This window comes from Aythya ferina (genome assembly GCF_964211825.1).
Source record: "Aythya ferina genome assembly, chromosome: 2".
Classification (NCBI taxonomy): domain Eukaryota; kingdom Metazoa; phylum Chordata; class Aves; order Anseriformes; family Anatidae; genus Aythya; species Aythya ferina.
Window position 1 is genome coordinate 20129460 of NC_140297.1, and position 22324 is coordinate 20151783.

The 22324-nt window shown below is 38.1% G+C and overlaps 1 protein-coding gene across 6 annotated transcripts in view; it reads left to right on the top strand.

Moving 5' to 3' along the window:
• Positions 1–22324, top strand: part of NEBL (nebulette) — a 259446-nt gene that overhangs the window by 209311 nt on the left and 27811 nt on the right. For 2 of the 6 annotated variants that reach the window (XM_084511942.1, XM_084511941.1), the window contains 8 exons: positions 944–1036; positions 4882–4974; positions 9509–9600; positions 11447–11540; positions 12650–12754; positions 13928–14099; positions 17970–18062; positions 19047–19175. In XM_084511942.1, coding sequence (XP_084368068.1) covers positions 944–1036; positions 4882–4974; positions 9509–9600; positions 11447–11540; positions 12650–12754; positions 13928–14099; positions 17970–18062; positions 19047–19175 — 871 coding nt within the window. Of the gene's footprint in view, positions 1–943; positions 1037–4881; positions 4975–9508; positions 9601–11446; positions 11541–12649; positions 12834–13927; positions 14100–17969; positions 18063–19046; positions 19176–22324 lie in introns of those variants that run through there. The other 4 variants (XM_084511943.1, XM_084511944.1, XM_084511945.1 and 1 more) reach the window with 4 other exon arrangements.

Genomic DNA, 22324 nt, shown 5'->3' on the forward strand with positions numbered 1-22324 from the left:
AGTTTAAACAAATTAAATATTTAAACAAATAAACCTTTGTGTATTTAAACAAATAAATCTTTGTTTAAGAAAAGCAGAAATAATATATTGTAAAGATTTTGTTATAAACTCCAGGATAGACTTGTTTTTAAATTACCAGCCTGGAAATACAAATACAACTTCTTTAAGAGTTTTGCAATTTGAACTGGTGCTTTATGGTTATTTAAATTACAGCCACATTTAGAATTTGTGGAGCAGTAATTTAATGTCTCCTTCAGTAACTCTGAGTGATTTATTCTACTGTTGTGCTTTGTATTCTATCCTTTATTGAAACAATTGAAATAGAGATCTAGAAATGTGTTTCTTTTCATAAGTGAGCTTTGTTTGTAGATGCAGTCCTCAGCTTTCTGGCTTGAACCCAGAAGTTAAAAATTGCATGACTTGGATTGTAGCTCTGGCCCTTCTGGTTATATGATCATTAATATGTCAATTTTCTAGTTTGTTAAATTAGAAATAGTTTTATCTATTCACATCTCAGAGCATTTTAAGACCTGAAGATTAAAAGCAATTCAAATCTTGCATGTATATGCACGTTCAATTAAATTGAAATCAGTGAGATTACTCAAGCATAAAGTTGCATTTTTAAATGTTTATAGATTATGATCTAAATTTTAATATTATTTCCAAAGACAAAGCAATCATTACAAATACTTATAAATAGCTGAGGTCATTCTAAAGGATGAAAGGATGATAATAGATTATCTGGTTTACAGTTGATAACAAACAACATTATTACAGTTATTGATAATTGGTGTGATTTATGAAAAATTAAAGTATTTGCTTTCTTGGCAAGATTTATAGTCAGATCAATTTGAAACCTGGAAAATTGCCTAGCCCTTTTATGAGAACTTGTACTTGCAATACTAACAGTCTTATAATTACTTTTTCTTTTGTGGAAATGAAGGTGTTTTATAAGAAGGAAGTAGGAGCTGGCACAGCTGTAAAAGAGACTCCAGAGATTGAAAGAGTAAAGAAAAATCAACAGAATATTAGTTCGGTAAGTGCTATTAGCATTAATTATTCTTACATGAGTAAATGGTCTTTTTTTTTTTTTAATCCTTTTGTTTACTAAAAATTCTACATCTTAATATTACACATCTCATTCAAATACCACTCCACTGGATTTTGGATATAATGCTCCATTCTAGTGGTGTTCTTCTGAGTACAAAGGTAGTTCAAACAGAAACATCATAAAACATAGGAAAAAAACTTTTAACTAAATATTTGAGGAAATAATTTTGTTTTTCAAGAGTGAGAAACATGAAATATATTTCCTGATATGACAGACTGAGCTGCAGTCATAATTTGCAATTTAGAAAAATATCATATGACAAAAAGAAAATCTTTAAAGTTGCTGTAGTCTGCATATATTACACAGTATTTGGTACAATTTGCACTTCAGGAGAAAAATGGATGTCCAGAATCAAGCTACATGAGAAGGTGGAGTGTCTATGCCTCTATATGTGCTGATGATAGGTTGGTCTGTGGACCTGATGAAATAGTCTGTGGACCTGATGAAATAGTCTGTGGACCAGTTCTGAAATAGTATTGTTTGTCTATGGATGACCAATGTTTCTGGCACTTTAGTGGTCCACTAAAAGTAAAATATCAGAATGAGAGTTTTCAACAAGTATGACATGCTCTTTTGGTAACATGGTAAAGCTTGGGGGAAAAAGGAAAAGTAACTGTTGAGCAAGAAAACAGTCCTAATGGCATTGTTCAGTTTTGTTATGGAGTCTGTTGTTCCTGTCATGACATTTCTGATCATTAGAAAATTAAAAAAAAAAAAAAAAAAGTTTGCAAGTAACACATATAAATGACAGCAGATTGTGTTTAAATCTTATCTGAAATCCAAATTAAGGACTTGGTACAACTATTTTAGTATAATTTCCTTGTTAAATACTGCATTTCCCAACAAAGTAAGGCCAGGTAGGGAGTTTCAATAAGATTTTGAAAAATAATATTTTTCCTGGATTTTTTCTCTGCTCAATCACTTTTCATTTTTTATTTTCATTTTGAGTCCTGTGCAATTTACAGATTCAGTGCAAGATATCACCTTGAAATAGTTTTTCTGGTTGTGAAGCTGTTGGTTGCGTTTGTTTAGTTTCTTTTTAATGAGGGTGCTTTTGTTCTTATTTTTCTTCTGCAAATGTGTTTCTTTTCTTTCACCTTCTTCTCTTCCCCTCCTGCCCTTTGCCTTTTCTCCTTTTCCCTTTCCTTTTCCCCCTTTCCTTTTCCTTTTTCCCCCTTTTTCTTCCGCCAGATTTGAAATGGTGTTCTAGAAACAGAAACCTACTTTCCAGATACCTCAGCCATATATTTTGAGAGTAGTCACACACATGCACATTCACACAGACAGAGGCTTATTAGGAGTAATCTTACTCTAATGTTTTTTACTCAGTACCTATCAAAGTGAAATGGAAAAATGCTATGCAGCGTTCTTGCTGTTTTAGAATGTGATGAGAGGAATATGAAAGACAGATCAGTATGCAAGTAAACATGCTTGAACAAAAGTATATCAAAAGAAACATAAAATATGTGAGTGGTTGTAGTGGTAGCTTAGTGGTTTAGTACCATGGCTTTTACCTTGCTACTCTACGTGAAGAGCTAATATTTTACAAAAAGTATTTTATTGCATGTAGTATGCTTAGGATTACTAAAGTCTTGTATAGTAATTATTGAAAGGGTAGAATGCCAAATTTGAAGGCAATCTGAAAAAAACTTTTAAATTATTTGTCACTAAGAGGGAAACTATTGTATGGTGTAATTTACAGGAGCCCCAAAGGAAATAATTGGTAAATTACACCAATTTACACTCTATTAGATTTGAATGCCTTGCACATATCTTTGAATTTAGCCAGAAGGACTTAGGACAGCTTTAAAACTGTTGTGCTAGATGAAACTTAATTTGATGCATATCAGCAGTGCAAAAAAAAACCAAGTAAATCAGAAAAAACAGACCAAAATAACAGTCACTCTGCAATCAAACCATGCAAAAAAAAGTCCATTGCATCATGTTCTGAAAGTGATCAAATTATTCAAGGTTACATCTATTGGAGACAAATCTCAGAGTAGTCTGTTTTCACAACTTAAAAAACAAGGTGGTGGCAGCCAACATAGCTGATCTAATCTCACCTGTTGTGAAGAGTAGGTAGGATGAGTCAGCATCCAAAATAGTTGGAGTCAAGATCTCACAAAACTTTACAAGCAAGCATCACACCCATGGACAATAACTGAATTTGAACCAAGAAGCTACAAATAACTAAGAGGATTTAAAAAAAATCTTCTTTATATTGAGGAACAGGAAGGTCTGGACTAGAAAGAAAGTTTTGGGGGAAAGATTGTAATTGTGTCTTTGCTTGTGTGAAATCCATGAGGAAACTCAGCACCAAAAAGGTTGGAGCCTGACTAAAACTCAAGCAGTTGAAGCATTTAAGGACTAACACTGCCAATTTTTAAGCTTACCTAATAGTCTCTATTAAAAGACCCTGTTTTCAGTAGTTTAATACTTCTGCCAGTCCTTAACTGTCTGGACTGAAATTTTCCATTTCTGGTCTGTGCTTTGGGCTGTTTTTGTTTTATTTATTAAATAATTTATTTATAAATTTCAGCCAAAGTAGCTTCCAAGAATGACCACAGAGAAAAACAAGTTATTTTGTCCATGTTAAAAAAAAATAAAAATAAATTGGCTTCCTCCAGCAGTACCATGCCTTGGAGCAGAGAGTTGAAAATTAGCAAGTGACATTTGGTACAACGGATTTGGGAAAAAAAAAAAAAAATAAAGACCAGGGGTCAGGAACTGAAAGTGTAGAAGGGCTTGGCCACAGACAAAATGGAGAGGCCAGAGGTGGTGAATGATAGACAGAATGGTGTGCTCCTGTGCATGGGTGCATCCTTCCAGAGGTTAAACTGAACCCAAGGCAGTTTAGACTCATTACTTCTTTGCTGTCAGCATGTGTCTGTGATACAAAATGTTCAAGTATTTTCTGTTAGTCAAAATATTTTCCTTTTCTTTAATGATGGTGTCCACAGTGGTATTAAATACTGGACAGATATTTAGTAACAGACTAAGAAAAAGACATTGCACTAATTTGTCCAAGATGGCCCTGTTGGATAGCATATAGAAAACCAGAAGATATGACATCTTTCTTTTTAGTACCATGTATGCCTACCTCATAACTCTCCAGATTGAATTCAAGCTTTGGTACATACAGAGTATAATTGAAGAAATTCTTCTAGTTCTGTGTGTCTTTCAAATTATGGAGTCTAACATATCCAAACATACTGCTCTTCAGAATAGATGTGGTAAAATGTCACTAAATATGATGACATCTTCAAAGGTATCATCCATCCAAACATCCTCATTCTCCATAATGTGTCTGTTTATGTTTCCAGAGAACTTCAACCAGACTTCGAGGCCATCCACCCTTGTGAGGACACATTTTTGAAACGTTTGGTTTCTGTAATGGACTGATAGATTCCTATGTAAGACAATATAAGACCAAGTCATTGTCAGAGTGATGCAGATCTCAAAGCAGTATATGCAGCATCTCAGTTATAAACATAGCCACAATCTGATGTGATATAAGTTTATGCTGTAAAAGTTTTAGGATACAAGGCATTTTATATGCACTCTGTGCTGCATCTTATCAAATAAGAATCATCTGAGACCCTAGTAATCTGTGTCAGAAATTAAATATAACTGTTCCTGTTCAGGTCAGTAGTGTTGGTAGGTCTGGTCTAGTGCTGTGGTGCATGCAAGGGACAGATTATAAAACTTGTGTTGTAGTTAAGTACTTGTCTATATCTTTGAGTTGCTAATATTTTATATTTATTGTGCAGATTAAATACAAAGAAGAAATTCAGCATGCAACAGCTATTTCTGATCCACCTGAACTAAGAAGAGTCAAGGAAAACCAGAAGAATATAAGCAATGTATGCCCCGTTTTCATTGCTTGCAGTCTTTGCTGTGTTAAAAATGTTTGTGCCTCTGTGAATTGATCTGTGATGCTTGTGCTAGTTCCTGTTTGCTCACAAAGACTAATCAATTAATGGTAAGAAGATAACTCTTTAGCCTTGCACTTTGATTAACATCATTGAGAGTGAAATATTCCTGCTGACATATAAGTTGTTTACCTCTGAAATAGAGGAACTGCAAGAGAGGTTGAGTACTAAGTGTCATGATGAAAGATCATAGAATCATAGAATCATAGAATATCCTGAGTTGGAAGGGACCCTTAAGGATCATCAAGTCCAACTCTCGACACCGCACAGGTCTACCCAAAAGTTCAGACCATGTGCCTAAGTTCACAGTCCAATCTCTTCTTAAATTCAGACAGGCTCGGTGCAGTGACCACTTCCCTGGGGAGCCTGTTCCAGTGTGCAACCACCCTCTCTGTGAAGAACCCCCTCCTGACGTCCAGCCTAAATTTCCCCTGCCTCAGCTTAACCCCGTTCCCGCGGGTCCTGTCACTAGTGTTAATGGAGAAAAGGTCTCCTGCCTCTTGACAACCCCTTACAAGGAAGTTGTAGACTGCGATGAGGTCTCCCCTCAGCCTCCTCTTCTCCAGGCTGAACAGGCCCAGTGACCTCAGCCGTTCCTCATACGTCTTCCCCTCCAGGCCTTTCACCATCTTCGTAGCCCTCCTCTGGACACTTTCCAACAGTTTCATGTCCTTTTTATACTGTGGTGCCCAGAACTGCACACAGTACTCGAGGTGAGGCCGCACCAGCGCAGAGTAGAGCGGGACAATCACCTCCCTTGACCTACTAGCGATGCCGTTCTTGATGCACCCCAGGATACGATTGGCCCTCCTGGCTGCCAGGGCACACTGCTGGCTCATATTCAACTTGCTGTCTACCACGACCCCCAGATCCCTCTCTTCTAGGCTGCTCTCCAGCGTCTCATCGCCCAGTCTGTACATGCAGCCAGGGTTTCCCCGTCCCAGGTGCAGGACCCGGCACTTGCTCTTATTGAACTTCATGCGGTTGGTGATCGCCCAGCTCTCCAACCTGTCCAGATCCCTCTGCAAGGCCTTTACGCCCTCATTTGAGTCCACAACTCCTCCAAGTTTGGTGTCATCAGCAAACTTGCTCAAAATACCCTCTATTCCTACATCCAGATCATTTATAAAAATATTGAAAAGTACCGGCCCTAAAATGGAGCCTTGAGGGACCCCACTGGTGACCGCCCGCCAGCCTGACGCAGCTCCATTTACCATAACCCTTTGGGCCCTGCCCGTTAGCCAATTGCTCACCCATCGTATGATGTTTTTATTTAGCTGTATGGCGGACATTTTGTCCAGTAGGATCCTATGGGAAACCGTGTCAAAAGCCTTGCTTAAGTCCAAAAAGATCACATCAGCTGGTTTCCCTTGGTCCACCATACGGGTGATCTTATCATAAAAGGAAATCAGGTTAGTTAGGCAGGACCTACCCTTCACAAACCCATGCTGGCTGGGACCAATGACTGCTTTGTCCCCCAGGTGCACCTCAATAAGTTCGAGAACCATCTTCTCCATGATTTTACCAGGCACTGACGTGAGACTGACAGGCCTGTAATTGCTAGGGTCTTCTTTCTGACCCTTCTTGAAAATCGGCACAACATTTGCCAGCTTCCAGTCTACCGGGACCTCTCCAAATTCCCAGGATCGTTGAAAAATAATTGAGAGAGGTTCCGCGATGACATCCGCCAGCTCTTTCAGCACCCGGGGATGAATCCCATCCGGACCCATGGACTTGTAGGGATCCAGGTGGAGTAGCAAATCCCGCACACGTTCAGGGTCAGTTGGGAGTTTGTCATCCCCACCGTCCCGGTCCTCCAGCTCAGGGCACCCTGGGTCCCGAAGCCCATCATCGGCATTGAAGACAGAGGCAAAGAAGGCATTAAGCGTCTCTGCTTTGCCTACGTCATTGTCTGTGAGGAGACCTTCCCTATCAAGGAGCGGCCCTATGTTTTCTTTAGTTCTCCTTTTTCCATTTACATATCTAAAAAAACCCTTTTTATTTTCTCTCACAGACACAGCCAGCTTCAACTCTAGCTGTGCTTTGGCCACTCGAACTTTCTCCCTACAAACACGAACAGCATCCCTGTATTCTTTCCATGACGCCTGGCCCTCCTTCCAGTAGCGAAACACTCTCTGTTTCCGCCTAATCTCCATTAGAACGTTCCTGTTCAGCCACGCCGGCCTCCTGCCCCGCCTGCCTGACTTGCGATATTTTGGAATTGCCTTATCTTGTGCTTCTAGGAGGCATCGCTTAAAGAGTGACCAGCACTGGTGGACATCGAGGCCTTCAAGAGCAGTTTCCCAGGGGACCTTACTGACTAGTTCCCTGAGCAGCCTGAAGTCCGCTTTCCCCATATCTAGGCATGAGGTTTTGTTGGCACTTTTCCTTCTGTCACCATAAATTTTGAACTCAACCACTTCATGGTCGCTATGACCGAGGCGGCCACCAATCACCACATCTCCCACCAGACCCTCTCTGTTTTCTAGCAACAGGTCTAGGAGGGCACCTTTCCTAGTTGGCTCCGTTAGCACCTGTACCAAGAAGTTATCATCTAGGTGCTTCATGAACCTCCTGGACTTGCTCGTGTCAGCCGTGTGGCACTCCCAGTTAACGTCCGGCAAGTTGAAGTCCCCCATAAGGACAAGGGGAGTTAATCTCGAGGCCTCTCTTAGTTCTGTAAAGAATAATTTATCGGCGCTATCATCCTGGCCAGGCGGTCTGTAATAGACTCCCACAACGACATCCCCTTTATTCGTTCGTCCCTTGATCCTTACCCAGAGGCTCTCAACTTTGCCATCGCCGACCTGAAGTTCCACACAGTCCAGCCCCTGCTTCACATACATCGCCACCCCACCACCTCGCCTACCCTGCCTGTCCCTCCTGAAGAGCCTGTAACCATCTATCGCAACACCCCAGTCACAGGACTCATCCCACCAGGTTTCGCTTATGCCGATGATGTCGTAGTTGCGGGACTGGGCCAGGACTTCTAGCTCATCTATTTTATTCCTCATACTGCGTGCGTTTGTGTAAAAGCACTTCAGGTGCGTCTCCTTACACTCAGCACCTTGTGGATCTGACCAAAGGACCCCACTGGCACACAGCCCCTCTGATTCTAGCGTACCATCCCTTAGGTCTTCACCGGCGCGCCTGGTTTTAGCCCCTTCCCCCTTCGACTCTAGTTTAAAGCCCTATCTATCAGCCCTGCCAACTCCTGACCTAAGATCCTTACCCCTCTCCGAGAGAGGCGCATCCCATCCGGTGCCATCAGGCCCGGTGTAGCATAGACCTTCCCATGATCAAAGAAACCAAAATTCTGCCGGTCACACCAGTCTCGAAGCCACGAGTTTATGTGAACAGTACGTCTTTCAGCTTCGATCCCCCCTATCGGAAGGACAGAGGCAAACACCACCTGCGCCCCTGATCCTCTAAGTAGTTGCCCCAAATCCCTAAAGTCTCTTTTGATCGCCTTCGGACTTCTCGTTGCTACTTCATCGCTACCAGCCTGAAAGACCAGTAGCGGGTAGTAGTCAGTGGGCCGTACCAGGCGCTTGACTTTCTTGGCAAAGTCTCTCACCCGAGCCCCAGGGAGGCAACAGACTTCTCTGCGGGTTGGGTCCAGTCGGCATATCGGTCCCTCTGTCCCTTTCAGGAGGGAGCCCCCCATAACAATAGCCCTTCTTTCTTTTTTGAAGGATGATGTGGCAATGCGACGTATAGGTCGCATTGTCTTAGGCGCCCCCTCCAACTGGGACGGGTGTTTGTCTACTTTGTCATTTAGATTGTCTTGCTCTAGTCCTTCATATCGATTATTTAAGGGTAGATGAGAAGGTGAGGTGGGCAGAGAGAGGGCTCGCCTACCACCCCGAATAGGCACCTGCCTCCATTCCCCCCCTTGATCTAGGTCTCCTCCCGCTGCCTGGCTGGAGGAGTGAACCTCCGTCTTCTGCGTAACAGGAGACGCCTGTGCCGTGGCAGTCTCGTGAGCCTGCCTCAGAGAGGGTAGAGCGCACCTCCACCAGTCAATTTCCCTCTCTGATTCCCTGATGCTCCTGAGCCTGTTCACCTCCTCCCGGAGCTCCGCTACCTGGCTGAGCAGTTCTTCAACCTGGGCACACCTCCCACAGGCATACCCACCACTGCTGTCAGAGACCGACAGAAGGCTGGGGCACACTCTGCAGCCCAGGACCTGGACGGCTGCGTGTTTCCCCGAGCCCTCCGTCTGAGTAGCCACACTGGCGACCGTGGCTGGAGATGCCTCACGAGATGCGGAGGCCACGGTTTTCTGCCTGGTCGATACCATGGTCAGGTTCTACGCAAGCAGGTTACAAGCACCGATGAGTGTGTTTACTAAGGAATAATATTTTCCAACAAAATGCAGTGTGCTCTTTGATAATTTCTAACACACTGCTGTATTTCTGTTACTTGGAAGTCTCTGTGTGATATCTTATGCCATGTTCACTAGGTTCAGTACAAAGAACAGCTCTGCAAGGCTACACCTGTGAGTGTCACCCCAGAGATCGAAAGAGTCAAGAGGAATCAAGAGAATGTCAGCATGGGAAGTTGCTCTTATTTCACCTTTTGTATAAATGCTGCGTGCAGATGATGAGTAAGAAGTTCTGCCTGTGCCCTTTCTTTAGTTAGGCATGGACCTAACTAAATGGAATTACCTGAAAACTCTCTTTTAGGAAGCAACTAGAAAAGCCACTGCTTGGTTCAGAAAATGGCACGTAAAGTAGCACATACTCAAATAAATAGCTGTACTTTTTTTGAAACTTTATTCTCTGTCTTGGATATTTGCAGGAAACCTTAACTTTTATATATATATATATATATATATATATATATATATAAAACAATATATTTTCTCCGGCTTTTTTTTTTTCTTTAATTAAAATAAATAAATTAAAAAAGGCTACAGTTGGACTCAAACTCCAGCTCTCTTGCCTCTCTTTCTGGCTTCTCAGTAACTTTCCTATTAGAGTTTATTTAATGGCTGAAACAATCACTAGAAAGTCAAGCTGTTTGTAGTTGGTAGAGCGTGTGGAGGAAGGTAAGGAATTTTGGAATTCAGTGTTGCCTTCTTTCATTGTTGAAGTTGTACCTTGTTACTGAGTCTTTCTCCTTGTGGTGACTTCTGTTGACATCCGTATTTCATGGGTCCACAAACAGCTACGGTGTTTCCCTAGGATGTTTTCACTCATGTTCCCCAAATTAATTCTGAGTTACAATTTTCAAAATAGTGTCCCTCTAACTTAAGTGTATGCTATTTATTCACAGGTTGCTGTTGATGCATCTAGTTCCCCTAAAATGCACACTGTTCAAACAAACCTGTTTTACCAAGTGATCGTTATACCTTTGCAAATGTCAGTTGTAAATTTTAATCCATTTGGTAGTTTACCATCACTTCTATAAGACATTAATTTTTCAATTGGAATATGTTGATGTGGACAGTTGATATTTTGTGTGGCAAGACAATTGCTTGGACGTTGTTAATGCCATAGTGCACTGCAGAATTATTAGCTTAATGTATCAGCTCAGTTATTCTTACAACACAAAAGCAAGAACTCACTTGCAAACATGTACACAAACACATATAAAAAAGAGATTTTTATGGAAACACTTTTTCTTCATAAAACTGTTGATTGGCATAAATCATCCAAGAATCTCTGATTATTTACTAAATATGCACCATATTGGACTTCCTTGTATTTGGGGCCAAGATTAACAGACTGATCAGTCTGTTGATGCCATATCTATCCTCTTTAGATACTGATCTGTCTTGAGTGTCCATTCGTTTAATGCATCATTGCTACTAGTGTAATTTGTTAAGAAGTGATAGAGGGGATAGATATTCCTAAGCTGAAAAGTATATTTAAATAAACATACGGTGAAATATAGATGGTTGGAATCAGTTTACAGTCCAGATGTATTGCACCCACTGTGTTTAATCACATTTGAATTTACAGAGTATACAAATTAGAATGTAGATGTTATTCTTATGGAATTTGTGTATGTGTGTAGAAATAAGCATTTAGAGTGGGCATTGCTGAAATTCTTTTTTTTTTTTTTTTTTCATTTGCTCTGCTTCCCTTATTTATAGTTTACCCCATTCTGAATATAAGATATTTATCTGTACTGCCAAAGACCCGTGTGGTAAATGTCAAGATATTGTGTGCATGTGTGTATATATTCACACAAATGCATTAATAAGAGGACTTTACAGAAAGAATTCAAGGTTATGCTTCAAAAATCAAGTTTTATAAGCTTTAATAAACTTCAAATGCATTTTAGCTTTTCATTTGTTTCCTGGGTGACCTTTTGAATCATACATTTTAATGTAATACAATGTGATACTGCTTTAGCTGACAAAGTATGTACCATTTTATCCTGTTAAATAATAGGTTCACTACAGAGAGCAGCCTGGCAAAGCTACTGCTGTGAGTGTCACTCCTGAGATAGAGAGAGTCAAGAAGAATCAAGACAATATCAGCTCGGCAAGTTGTTTGAATCTTTTTGTCATTTATATTTTCTGTCACTGTAGGAATATAACAAGGATATGTTTTCCCATTTAGATTTGATGTGTCAAATGAATCCAACTGCATCATCCTCTGAATGATTTTTTTTTTTTGTCCTTTGAATACATGACTGCACATATAGGCAACAAAAGTATTCAGACTTGTGGTTATTCTTATAAAAAAGGAAGAGGTCAGTTCAAGATCCTTTGTCTCTTGTTACCAAGTTTGATTTGCTAGATTTTAGGAGTAAATTATGGGAAAGGGCAAAGGAAATGAGATTTTAACTTTAGTGCAGATTTTTTTTTTTTGTGTATGTGTGATTCAGAGCATGGAAGCATATCCGTTCCACTCTGCAACATGCTACCTAATTAAGAGCAGAGTAGTCCTAAATAGATCCTATTATTAATCAGTAAAGGGTAGATACTGTATTAATCTTGGCCTTTTTTTTGGATAATACTTGCCTTTGGAGGCATGTAGGGGAGAGGTGCATTCATTGTAACACAGTAGTGTAAGAAGTAGAAGACAGTATACTAATAAGGAGCAAAGAACTCAAAGCAGCACAGTGAAGTAAAGGACCAGACTAGTTCTGTTACAGTCTGTGTTCTCAATGCTGAAACATCAGTGGTGAAACCCCTACAGATGATAAGTAGAACAGGCTTCCATGCAGAACCACTGTCTCAAGGTGGCAGAAGAGAATGAACAGTAGTGAACACTTTAGAACTGACTGTATGGGTGAAGAGTAAAGTAGCTCTTGTTTATCAAAGGATTTGTTTAAGGACAAAAAGTCTGAACTTCTAAGTAACTACGTATGTCTTAAGCCTTAAAACAGGCAAGTGTTTCAGCTTTCACGTAACAATGATTTTTTTTGACTGATTGATGGAATAAACATGTCCTTCGGCCTTATCAATACCGTAGCCCATCTGTATCCTCCCTTTGAAATAAGATCACTAGAAAATGAATGTAAAGAAAGAAAACAGAAGAATTCTGGGCATTATGATTTGGAAAATATGCTTTTGCATAGTGTGGTTCTCACCATACCTTCTACGGTAAACAAAACCTTCATGTATGCTGTTGTTGCTGTTTTTCAGGTGAAGTACAGCAGTGATCAGAGGCAGATGAAAGGTAGACGTAGTGTGATTCTAGACACACCTGAGCTAAGGCATGTCAAAGAAACACAAAACAACATCTCAATGGTAGGGTACCTTCTTATAACTAGAATATACTAAGGAATGACACTTGACTTCCACTGGATTTTGCCTTCCATTAATATAGGTAACTAATGAAACTCTCTGCTCAAGTATGGAAAGAATATTTTCTTCTTATGCCTGTTGAGGGAGTGTTTGCTAACTGCATATGACTGTAATGAACGTTTTCAAAATACTAATAAACAGTTTTCTAACAGGTAAATGTCTGTTCTTTTTTGTTGTTGTTGTTGTTGTTTTTTTTTTTTAATTTAAAAAACAAACTCATTTGAGCATCACACAGTTTGACTGGATTAGGTGACACACTTCACCATGTGCCTGTGCACGTTCCTAGTTTCTGCGTGACTTTTGTTCTTGGAATGAGTTTTGCGTGCATCTGCTTGTGTGAGAATGTTTGTCAATTTTAAATCTTTGATGATTAAGACTAAAAAAGTAAAAATGCATAATTGGGGGTACTACCTTTATAACTCTTACTAATACTGATTTTGTTCCAACACTTGGTTATATAACACTTTATACCCTAACGTCTTTGTATTTTTTTTTTTCCTTTCTTTCTTTCTTTCTTTCTTTCTTTCTATTTTTTGAAAGCAGGCTGCTTAGAATAAGTGCAATTTTTATTCCTAAAAACCTTTGTTTAAAGCCAACTGGCATATGATAAAACAAAAAGGCAAAAAAGTACCTAAGTACCTTTTTTTTTATGAATCTGTGCATAGCATCAAAATTTGCAGTGAATACTTGAGTTCTTAAGAAGTACACTGCTGGAACATTTTTACTGACAGAATTAGTTGTCTACATCATCAGAGAGATGTCCTATCTCAAAGAAGGGGATGGATCAGATGACCATCTGATGAGGGCTTTTCCTGTTATATTCAATGATTTAGGTGACTATAAGATGATACTTTGCTGCTTGAGTAAATGTCTCATTCAGTGGCAATATAAAACAAATGCAAAAATGGTAATTAAATATCAAGGTATCAGGTCAGGGAGACAAGCTGGAAGTCCTGCTGAGTCTCTTTTATCTCATACGCATAACAATTCTATTATGGTACAAAACCCAAAGAATATAAGTGCTTAAAGCAAACAGTTATGAATTCCTGCATAGAATAACCATTTGCTGTCAACTAAAGCTTGGGGAATAATGTAATTCTTCTTTTATTTTGCTAGGTAAAATATCATGAAGATTTTGAGAAGACAAAAGGCAGAGGCTTCACACCAGTGGTAGATGATCCTGTAACAGAGCGGGTGCGGAAAAACACACAGGTTGTGAGTGATGCAGCATATAAGGGTGTGCACCCACATATAGTTGAAATGGATAGAAGACCTGGAATAATTGTTGGTAAGTTGTTAAATAATGTTGCTATCCGAAACACTGTGGGAAAGCCTTCACTACTTCTTGGATACCATTATATCCAATAAAAAATACTCCCAAATTTCATTTTCACTCTTTTCTCAGTGTGAAACATTGAACTACTGGTTCAATGCTAGCTTCTAGGGAAGTAGATGGGAATGAATGATAGGTATACTTTGATCTATTTATTTATTTAATTTGTGTGTGAAATATGGATATTAATTACTGTAGCTTTACTTTTAAACATTGACTTTTCAATAAAAGCCAAAATATCTGTTTTGTTCTTTATTTTGTATAGAAGAGAGATAGTTAAATTGGTGGTTCTGCAAGGTCTTGATGTTGCAGACCAGTTCAGATTTCCACCTACACTGGTCAGCTATTTCTCTAGAGCTATACATGACCCACGTACCTTGTGTTTTGGAATTACATACAGCTTTCGAAGTAGCACAAAACGTAACTTATTAATAACTTGATAGATTTCTGGTGAGCCAGACACCATGGCATTCAGAAGAGATGCTCTAAAAGATGATCCAAGGTAAGACCAGATGTTTGAAGCTAGAATACAGACTATTTTTGTATTAGGAGACAAGTTAATTGTGGGAAGGTATTCATAACAAACAGTGGTTCAAAATAAAAATGCGTATTTGAATTCTTTTAAAAGTAAGCAAGCCTGCTGTGGTGAAAGAAATGTCAACTTAACATTTATTTTTACACATTTTTCTTTTGGTGTGTTCTTCTGTTTGTCTGTGCTTTACAACAGTATTGACAACTGAGTGCACAGGGAAAATCATCCTGAAGTAGCACTCTAAAATCCTTCATACGTAATAACAAGATTTGAGTTTAAGCCTACCTCTCAGAAAGTAACAGAAACTACAGGTGAAACAGAGTAATTGGTAGGTCATATAGTCCATCCTCCTGCTGATGGATACTTCATCAACTTTTTCCTGAAAGTCTCAAAATGAGTTCCCACTATTTAGAGAAGTGTATTTCTTTCCTGCTGTATGGCCAGTTTTTATATGCCTGTAGCTCCAGCCTTCTATCAAATGGAATTTGTCAAATGTGGATGTTTAGAGAGCTCTGCCCAGGGAAGCTACTGGTGTTTTTAAGACCATGCAAATCTTAGAGGTCCACATACTTTGGATCTATGGCAACACTATGTTCAGTTAAATTGCTGTCTGGACAGACCCAAGCACTGTATCAAATGTCTCACTTCCATAGCTAGAGGTGGTACAGCCAAAGAAAAGCTCCTGTAAAATCACAGTTCAATATACAGTTTGGTGCATGCTTCAAACCCCCTAGACTATGCTGCATTTCATTTGTACACTAGCCCTTGGTGGCAATCATGAGTGCAGCCCTGTTTTCAATAACTGAAGGCTTGCTAGTTCAAATTGATTAGGATTAAGAACTTCCCTGAGCAATTCTTGAACTATGTGACTGAAATATTATTATTTTTTAGTACTCTTTATCAACTAAAGAGTATCAAAACACAGAGGAACTCTTAGTTCCCCGTACCCACCAAACAGCAAAAATAGTGCCACTGTTTAAAGGAGATAGGCCATGACAAACCTGAGAGCCTAATATCCAGTGATATTTCACCTAATGCTTTTTCAGAGTGAACAGCAGTTATAATACCTTCTTGTATTAAAAAAAAGCAGTGAGCTCCCTGTTCAAGGAATGTCCTTGGCAGCTGGAAAAAAACAACTGCACACTGAAAAAAAACCAACTATGAGTCTCTTGAGTTTTTTCTTAGTTGATAAAAGTTCATCCAGTTAGAAGAAGTATTTCTGTGTTAGAATCCATCTGGCTGTTCTTTTAAAGTATTATCAGTGAAGCTGTAACAACTTTTTTTCAAACGATTGATTGGTAAAATTAATGTTTGTGCTCTGGAAAATAGGCACTAGTTTTAACCATGCTAAAGTCATTCTAGTCATCAAGATATATTAATCTATCAGAGCTTTGAATCTGTGACAAAAGATGCTTCATGATTCTCATGTGAGTTTAAGGATATTTTAAACTGGCATAAGTTACCAGGATGATAAAACAGATAAGTTCTATAAATTACCAAGGTTCTGATTTTACCTGTGTTATTTCAGATTTACAAAGACAGATACAATCAATGGCTGCTGCATTACTGCTGCCGTGACATCATACTTATTAAGCCTTTACTTACCAAGACATGATCAAACAGGAAAAGCTTTACACTTACCAGTTCCTCCCACCCCTCTTGTGCCTGTCAGAGCCTTATGTAGTTGCATAATTTATCATCATTAGGACTAACACATAGTTTATCAAAAGATTGTACATTGGCTTTTATTCATCTTGTCAAGAGGGAGTTAGCACTATGCTTCACCTTGCAGGAGTTGCAATAGATAACACATAATGCTCATACATTGAATCTGTTCTAAAGCCATGGGATTTATTTCCTCTGACTGTTCTTTCCATTGCCTCTAAGATATTAACGATTTGAAACACAACATGTATGGGGTCCCCATAGTCCTGCTTTACCTACCAACCTATTATTTAGCTTTGCACCACTCAAACCAGCAAAAGGACCAAGGAGGGAAGACAATTATTTTTCCCACTTCCACTGCACTGAGTAAATCTTGAAGACAGGTCTGCCTGAGATGCAAACCAATAATAAAAAGGTGTGATTTGATATATTTACGCTTGATTGCACTTTACATCAAGATTTTATTTTAAACTTGTTTGGAGTGATTAAATGATTATTATATTTTTAGGCACAGCGGTTATGAATTGTATATATTACAGATCGTACTGAGTAGATCAAAAAGTCACACTGTAGCTGATTATGCATTTGTTATAAGCTTCCTCTTAGCTTGTACAACATTAATTGTTTGTTAAAAGCTTATTAAAATCATGGTTGAATCTGTGTTCAACTTTATGCTGTGTTTATAACTAGAGCTTGGATGTGAAATTATTTATTTCTTATGGACTCCATTTCTTTCAATATCCAGTTCAGAAGTGAATTCAAGATGTGTTAATAATTTATTTGTGTGAATTAAAGCTGAAAGTCTAGCAGTTATGATTGTTATTGAATTGAATGAATTCCAAAAATACTTTTCAATACTGAGATAGTGGATCAACATTAAGTCTGTGTCCCAGGAAACAGAGACAAAGAGAATTACTAGTTAAGATAACAGTGGGCTTCATCTTACCCAACTGTAGTTGTCTAAAGTGTAGATTTCTACAGATGAATTTGTCACCCTGGTTCATTTCTTTTTTTTTTTTTGTATTGGTAAGGAAAGATGAAAAACCAACAACAACCAACCTTTTGAGCTTAAATGAACTGAGCAAATTTTAGAGGTTTATTTTGGATGAGATAATCTATGCCCCTAATTCTGCTTAGTCGGCTGACTTGATCTCTGCTGTATGCAGAGGAGGCCTTAGGCTCATAGGTCTGTATTACATACACCAGCTGTAGAGATGGATGAAGGATGCTGTTGGTGGGCTGGGGAAATCACATAGCTTTGATGATTCTGGTTCTGCTGTGGAAAAGATTGTAGGTATGTGATATGTAACTACAATAAATGTGATATTTATTTAAACTTAAGAAAATACTATAATCATATTTAGAAAAGGAAAACAAAAATTGAGGAAAGAAACTCTCCCTAAAATAATGTCAGCGCTTTAAAATGGATGCACCAAGTTTTTTAAGATGGAAATTTATGCTTTGCAGTCCTTTCAGGTGAATATTTAGATCTTTTAGTTAATTTGTACATGAAGATAAGTAGTCAATTAGTCATTAATTGTTAAAACTCACCGCTTTCATACTTTTACTTCCTTTTTTTTTTTTTTTTTTTGTTTGTTTGTCTTACCATTTCTATACTTTGGGGAAAGATCTTAAAGTTTGGCGCACAGATCCTGGCTCCATCTTCGACATTGATCCTCTGGAGGACAATATTCAGTCTAGGAGTCTGCATATGCTTTCTGGTATTGCTTATATCCTGACTTTTCACCAAATCAGCTTTTTCTTTGTTTATGAACAAAGTTGATATAGTAAATTTTCTGGTCAATATGCCAGCCATATGTTTTATATATATGTTTTGTTTTCATATATATGTACGTATATATGACTGTTTTATAGCAGTGTTTTACAGGAACTCAAGCTGTTATCACATGTGCAGATAAGAAATAGTGAAAGAAATCTTATGCTAAACAACAATTACTCATACCACTTAGAAATAGTCACTTAGAAAGCATTGACCTTCTTTGTCCTCATTATGGATTTTAAAATAGCTAGACCTTAATAAAATTTCAGAGATATAGGTGACATATTTATGAAAATGTTTTTTTTTTCCTATGCACATTTTGCTTATATGGCACATGATATTATACCTTATGCTAGTGTTTACCATTCCAAGGATAATAATTTATCTTTGTTAATAATATAAGAATAGATGGAAAAGTAGGGAAGTTAATGTAATGATATGCAGCAATGTTTTGGCTCAACAAGATTTTTTTTCCCCAGATGTATTTAATTTGAATGTTTAATTTTGCATGCATATTTTCTTTGGTACTGGGAGTGGAACCTTATTTTGAATGTCCTACAGCAGTACTTCTATGTGCACTTGTACACATGCTGAAAGAAAAGGACGTTTTGATTTTCCACTGGAAATTTTCATGTCATCTTCTCTCTCTCTCTTTCTCTCTCTCTCTTTTTTTTTTTTTTTTTTTTAATATTTTGCCATTTCTGCTATTCTTTTAAAGCAGAGAACAATCTTAGTTTAGTTTGATTTTGAAGCAATTTTCTGAACTAATAGTGTTCAAAAATGGATATAAAGTTGTGCGCAATTCATTTTTCTCTAGTTTAAACACTATCAGTGTATGAATATCAATGTTACTGGTTGTGTTTTTTATTGTTGTGCTTTTAATTTCATATATTTACAGCGATTTTATTTCTTTCTACTTTTGTAGAAAGAGCAAGCCGTTACAGTAAGCAGTACTTGCATTCTACAAGTTGGGGAGATTATAAATCAGATGGTTCTGACACGAACCCTACCTTTTCATACTGCAGTGAGATAACAAGGCCATCTGATGAAGGAGGTAGCCCTTATTCCCACGTTTTTCACTAATAACACTATCAGTGTACTGAGACCTCACAGGCCTGTATTAACTTAATACCCTTGTACAGTCACAAATCATTAGAAACTGTGTAAGCTATTGCACTGATTGATTAAGGAAGCAAAGCAATATCTCCAGTTCACACAGTTTCTTGCATGACAGTTTGCTTTATCATGTATTCTTTTTGACCATTTTAGGAAGTGTGTAAGTCCCAAACCCCTACTAACTCCCATTTACAGTGCTTAAGTGAAGATGTATTGTGTTTTTGCAAAACTTGCATGAATTGGATTTTTTTTCCTCTGGAAATTCAGTTATACAATGTAACTGAAAAAAAATACATCTCTAAACTGAAAAAAATAAATTTAACTTGTGCTTTTTAGTGAGCAAATCAACGATATAATAGCATTTTATTCACTCATGTACTTCTTCCAGTATCAATTTTTTCAGTTTTTTTGGCTCTCCATTTCCATCCTAAAAGGAAAAGTATAACAATAGGAAAAACTGGCAACTTTGTCCCATATGAAAGTTTTCTTACAGACTCAGCAGTTTGGGAGCAGAGATGGTATTCAGTAGGGAAGTTTATATAGTCTGATATTGCTTTGTATGTATTAATATTAGAATATTTTGGCAAACCTGCTTTCCCAGGTACAAACCCACATCTTGCATATGATGGATGCCATAGATTAAGACAGAAATTATGAAGATGACGGATTAGGGTCTACTCATTCCAGTGGAATTACAGTGTACTAGACTCGACTGCTGAATTGTAAATGTTCAGAAACATTGCATTCTATGCACGTATATATATTTTAAAAATAGTTGTGCAATTTCTACTTCTTGATTGTGGAAGAAAGTGCATTGAAAATCATATTCAAAAGGTTACTATTTTTTTCTCTTTAGAAGATGTTAAAGTTATTGCTACTATTTAGTTGCTTGGAATCCTTGAATTACCCATGCTTTAAGGCATCTTAATTGTAGACCCCTGTTTAACTTCTCCCACTGGCCAGAGTAATGTGTTGTCATAGTTGCTAGAGTATAGCGAGTCTACATTATGTTAGGTGCTGCATAAATTTACACAAGCAGTTCTGATTAAGAACAGGTGAGTAAGAAAGTGTTCGGACTGAAGAACTGACTGAATGCGTGAAGAAATACGTGTCTTGACAGAGGATCAGCCCTTTATGTCGGTCAATCTTTATTTGATATTTTAACTTAATTCCCAACTCTTTTAATAGCTTATAGTAAAAATGCTCATTTGCTGTTTTTTATGTCTCTTCCTGTGTTGGTGTGAAGTGGTCTTTGCAGTGCAGTGCATATTGTCCTAAATACCTATTCTGATCTTCCTTTTGGCTCTACTCCAACCATTTTAACATTGCTTTGTCAGCTTGATTTGATTGTTAACAGGTATTTTTATTACTTTCCATATCAATAATAGGAAGCACGCTTTATTTTTCTGATTGTTTTGGCAATAACAAGATTTCTTTTTGTGTGTCTTTTAAAATCTGTTGTTATGGCGATGTGTTGAATAGATCCTTACTAGGATCAAGATGTTTTAGCAAGATACTGTTTCTGCTTTTGAACCAGCTGGCTAGCCAGGGTTTGAGTACTGGTAGACAATTCCCATTGCATGGGAGAAATAAATGTCAGAGCTAAGTAATTCGACATAATCTAAATGATTTACAAGGAAGTGCCATTTCTGTGAACGCATTCAGAATATAGTATCTTTGGTCAAAAATATCAATATTTTGATGGCAGCGTTCTGTAAAAACTATCATTTATTATATTGCCACAAGGTCAGTTTGCCCTTGAACTTTATACAGTCTCTCTAAATGAGAATCAAGTCTGCTTTGCTGAGATTTCATGGCTGTTTCTCACAGAGTTTGTACTTTTAGCTCTAGTATTTTTTTTCTTACAGGTGATTGTTCAACCTGAAAGACGGTTGGACACCTGTAATCAATTTTATAACCTGTATGTGTCTTCAGCCTTGTTTTCATAATCTTTTCTCTGTTCATATGTTGTTTAATTGCCAGTTTATTCTGGATATGCAAGTCTTCACCAGTTCACTGCCACTGCTGATGGAATCGTTCCTTAGCCACCTCTCCCAGACTTTAGTTGGGTCCCTGACTTCATACCAGATGTTAAAGGCCTAAATAACTCACTCTCTTGTCTTTGGTGCATTTCAGTTACAACATCATAGGGGGGCTACTAACATTTTTCACTAGAATTACTTCTTCCTATTAGTTTTCCTGACAGTTATTTTAGATTATGTGGTAAAGCTAAGCCAAGTATGCTTCCTGTGGAGATTTTCCTACAAAATCTCCAAAATCTCTAGGTTTTTACATGATGTAAGTTTGGGAAAATCCCTGTTCATTTAGACTACTGCAGATAAAGTCAGATAGGAACCAATTGTTAACACTTTTCAGCGAGATTGATGCAGGTACTGAACTTTCCATTTGATATTCAGTTTGAAATTACTTTTCAGCTTTTTCAGTCCTTTTTTGCAACTGCTCTCTGTTAGTACTTTACAAGGTCGACTTCATTACTTCATGATATCATTGAAACTTTTGCCATTCTGAACAGAAGGTATTGCACTAGAGCTTTCCTGTCTGCCTAAATGCTCTGTAATTAATTGCCACCCTAACAAAAATTTCCTTTTTTCCTGCAAGCCATCCTGTAGCACTACTCAGAAACAGTTGGGTGCCACATTAGTTCTTACAAAATTCTCAGCTGTTTTTCAAGCAGTTATTTTCAGCTTGTCTAAAGAGGAACAGAAGCTAATAATTTCTCTTTAAATCCTGTTTTTAACACTGGTGTTACAACTTGTCAGGCATGCAGCTATTCTGTCAATTTTGGGAAGGTCTTTCAGATTATTTTAGTCAGAAGGAGAAGGAGATGTATGGATATGAGAGTTATTTTTGTTTATTAACAGATTACACAGTTCAATCTTTGCAGAACACTGTAGAGGAAAAAAAAAAAAGGCAGCAAGAGTCATATAACGGCTTGGGTTGGAAGGGACCTTAAAGATCACCTAGTTCCTACCCCACTGCCATGGGGGTTTGCCACCCACTTGATGAGGTTGCTCAAGGCCCAGCCACATGATCTTGAACACCTCCAGGGATGGGGGTTTGCACAGT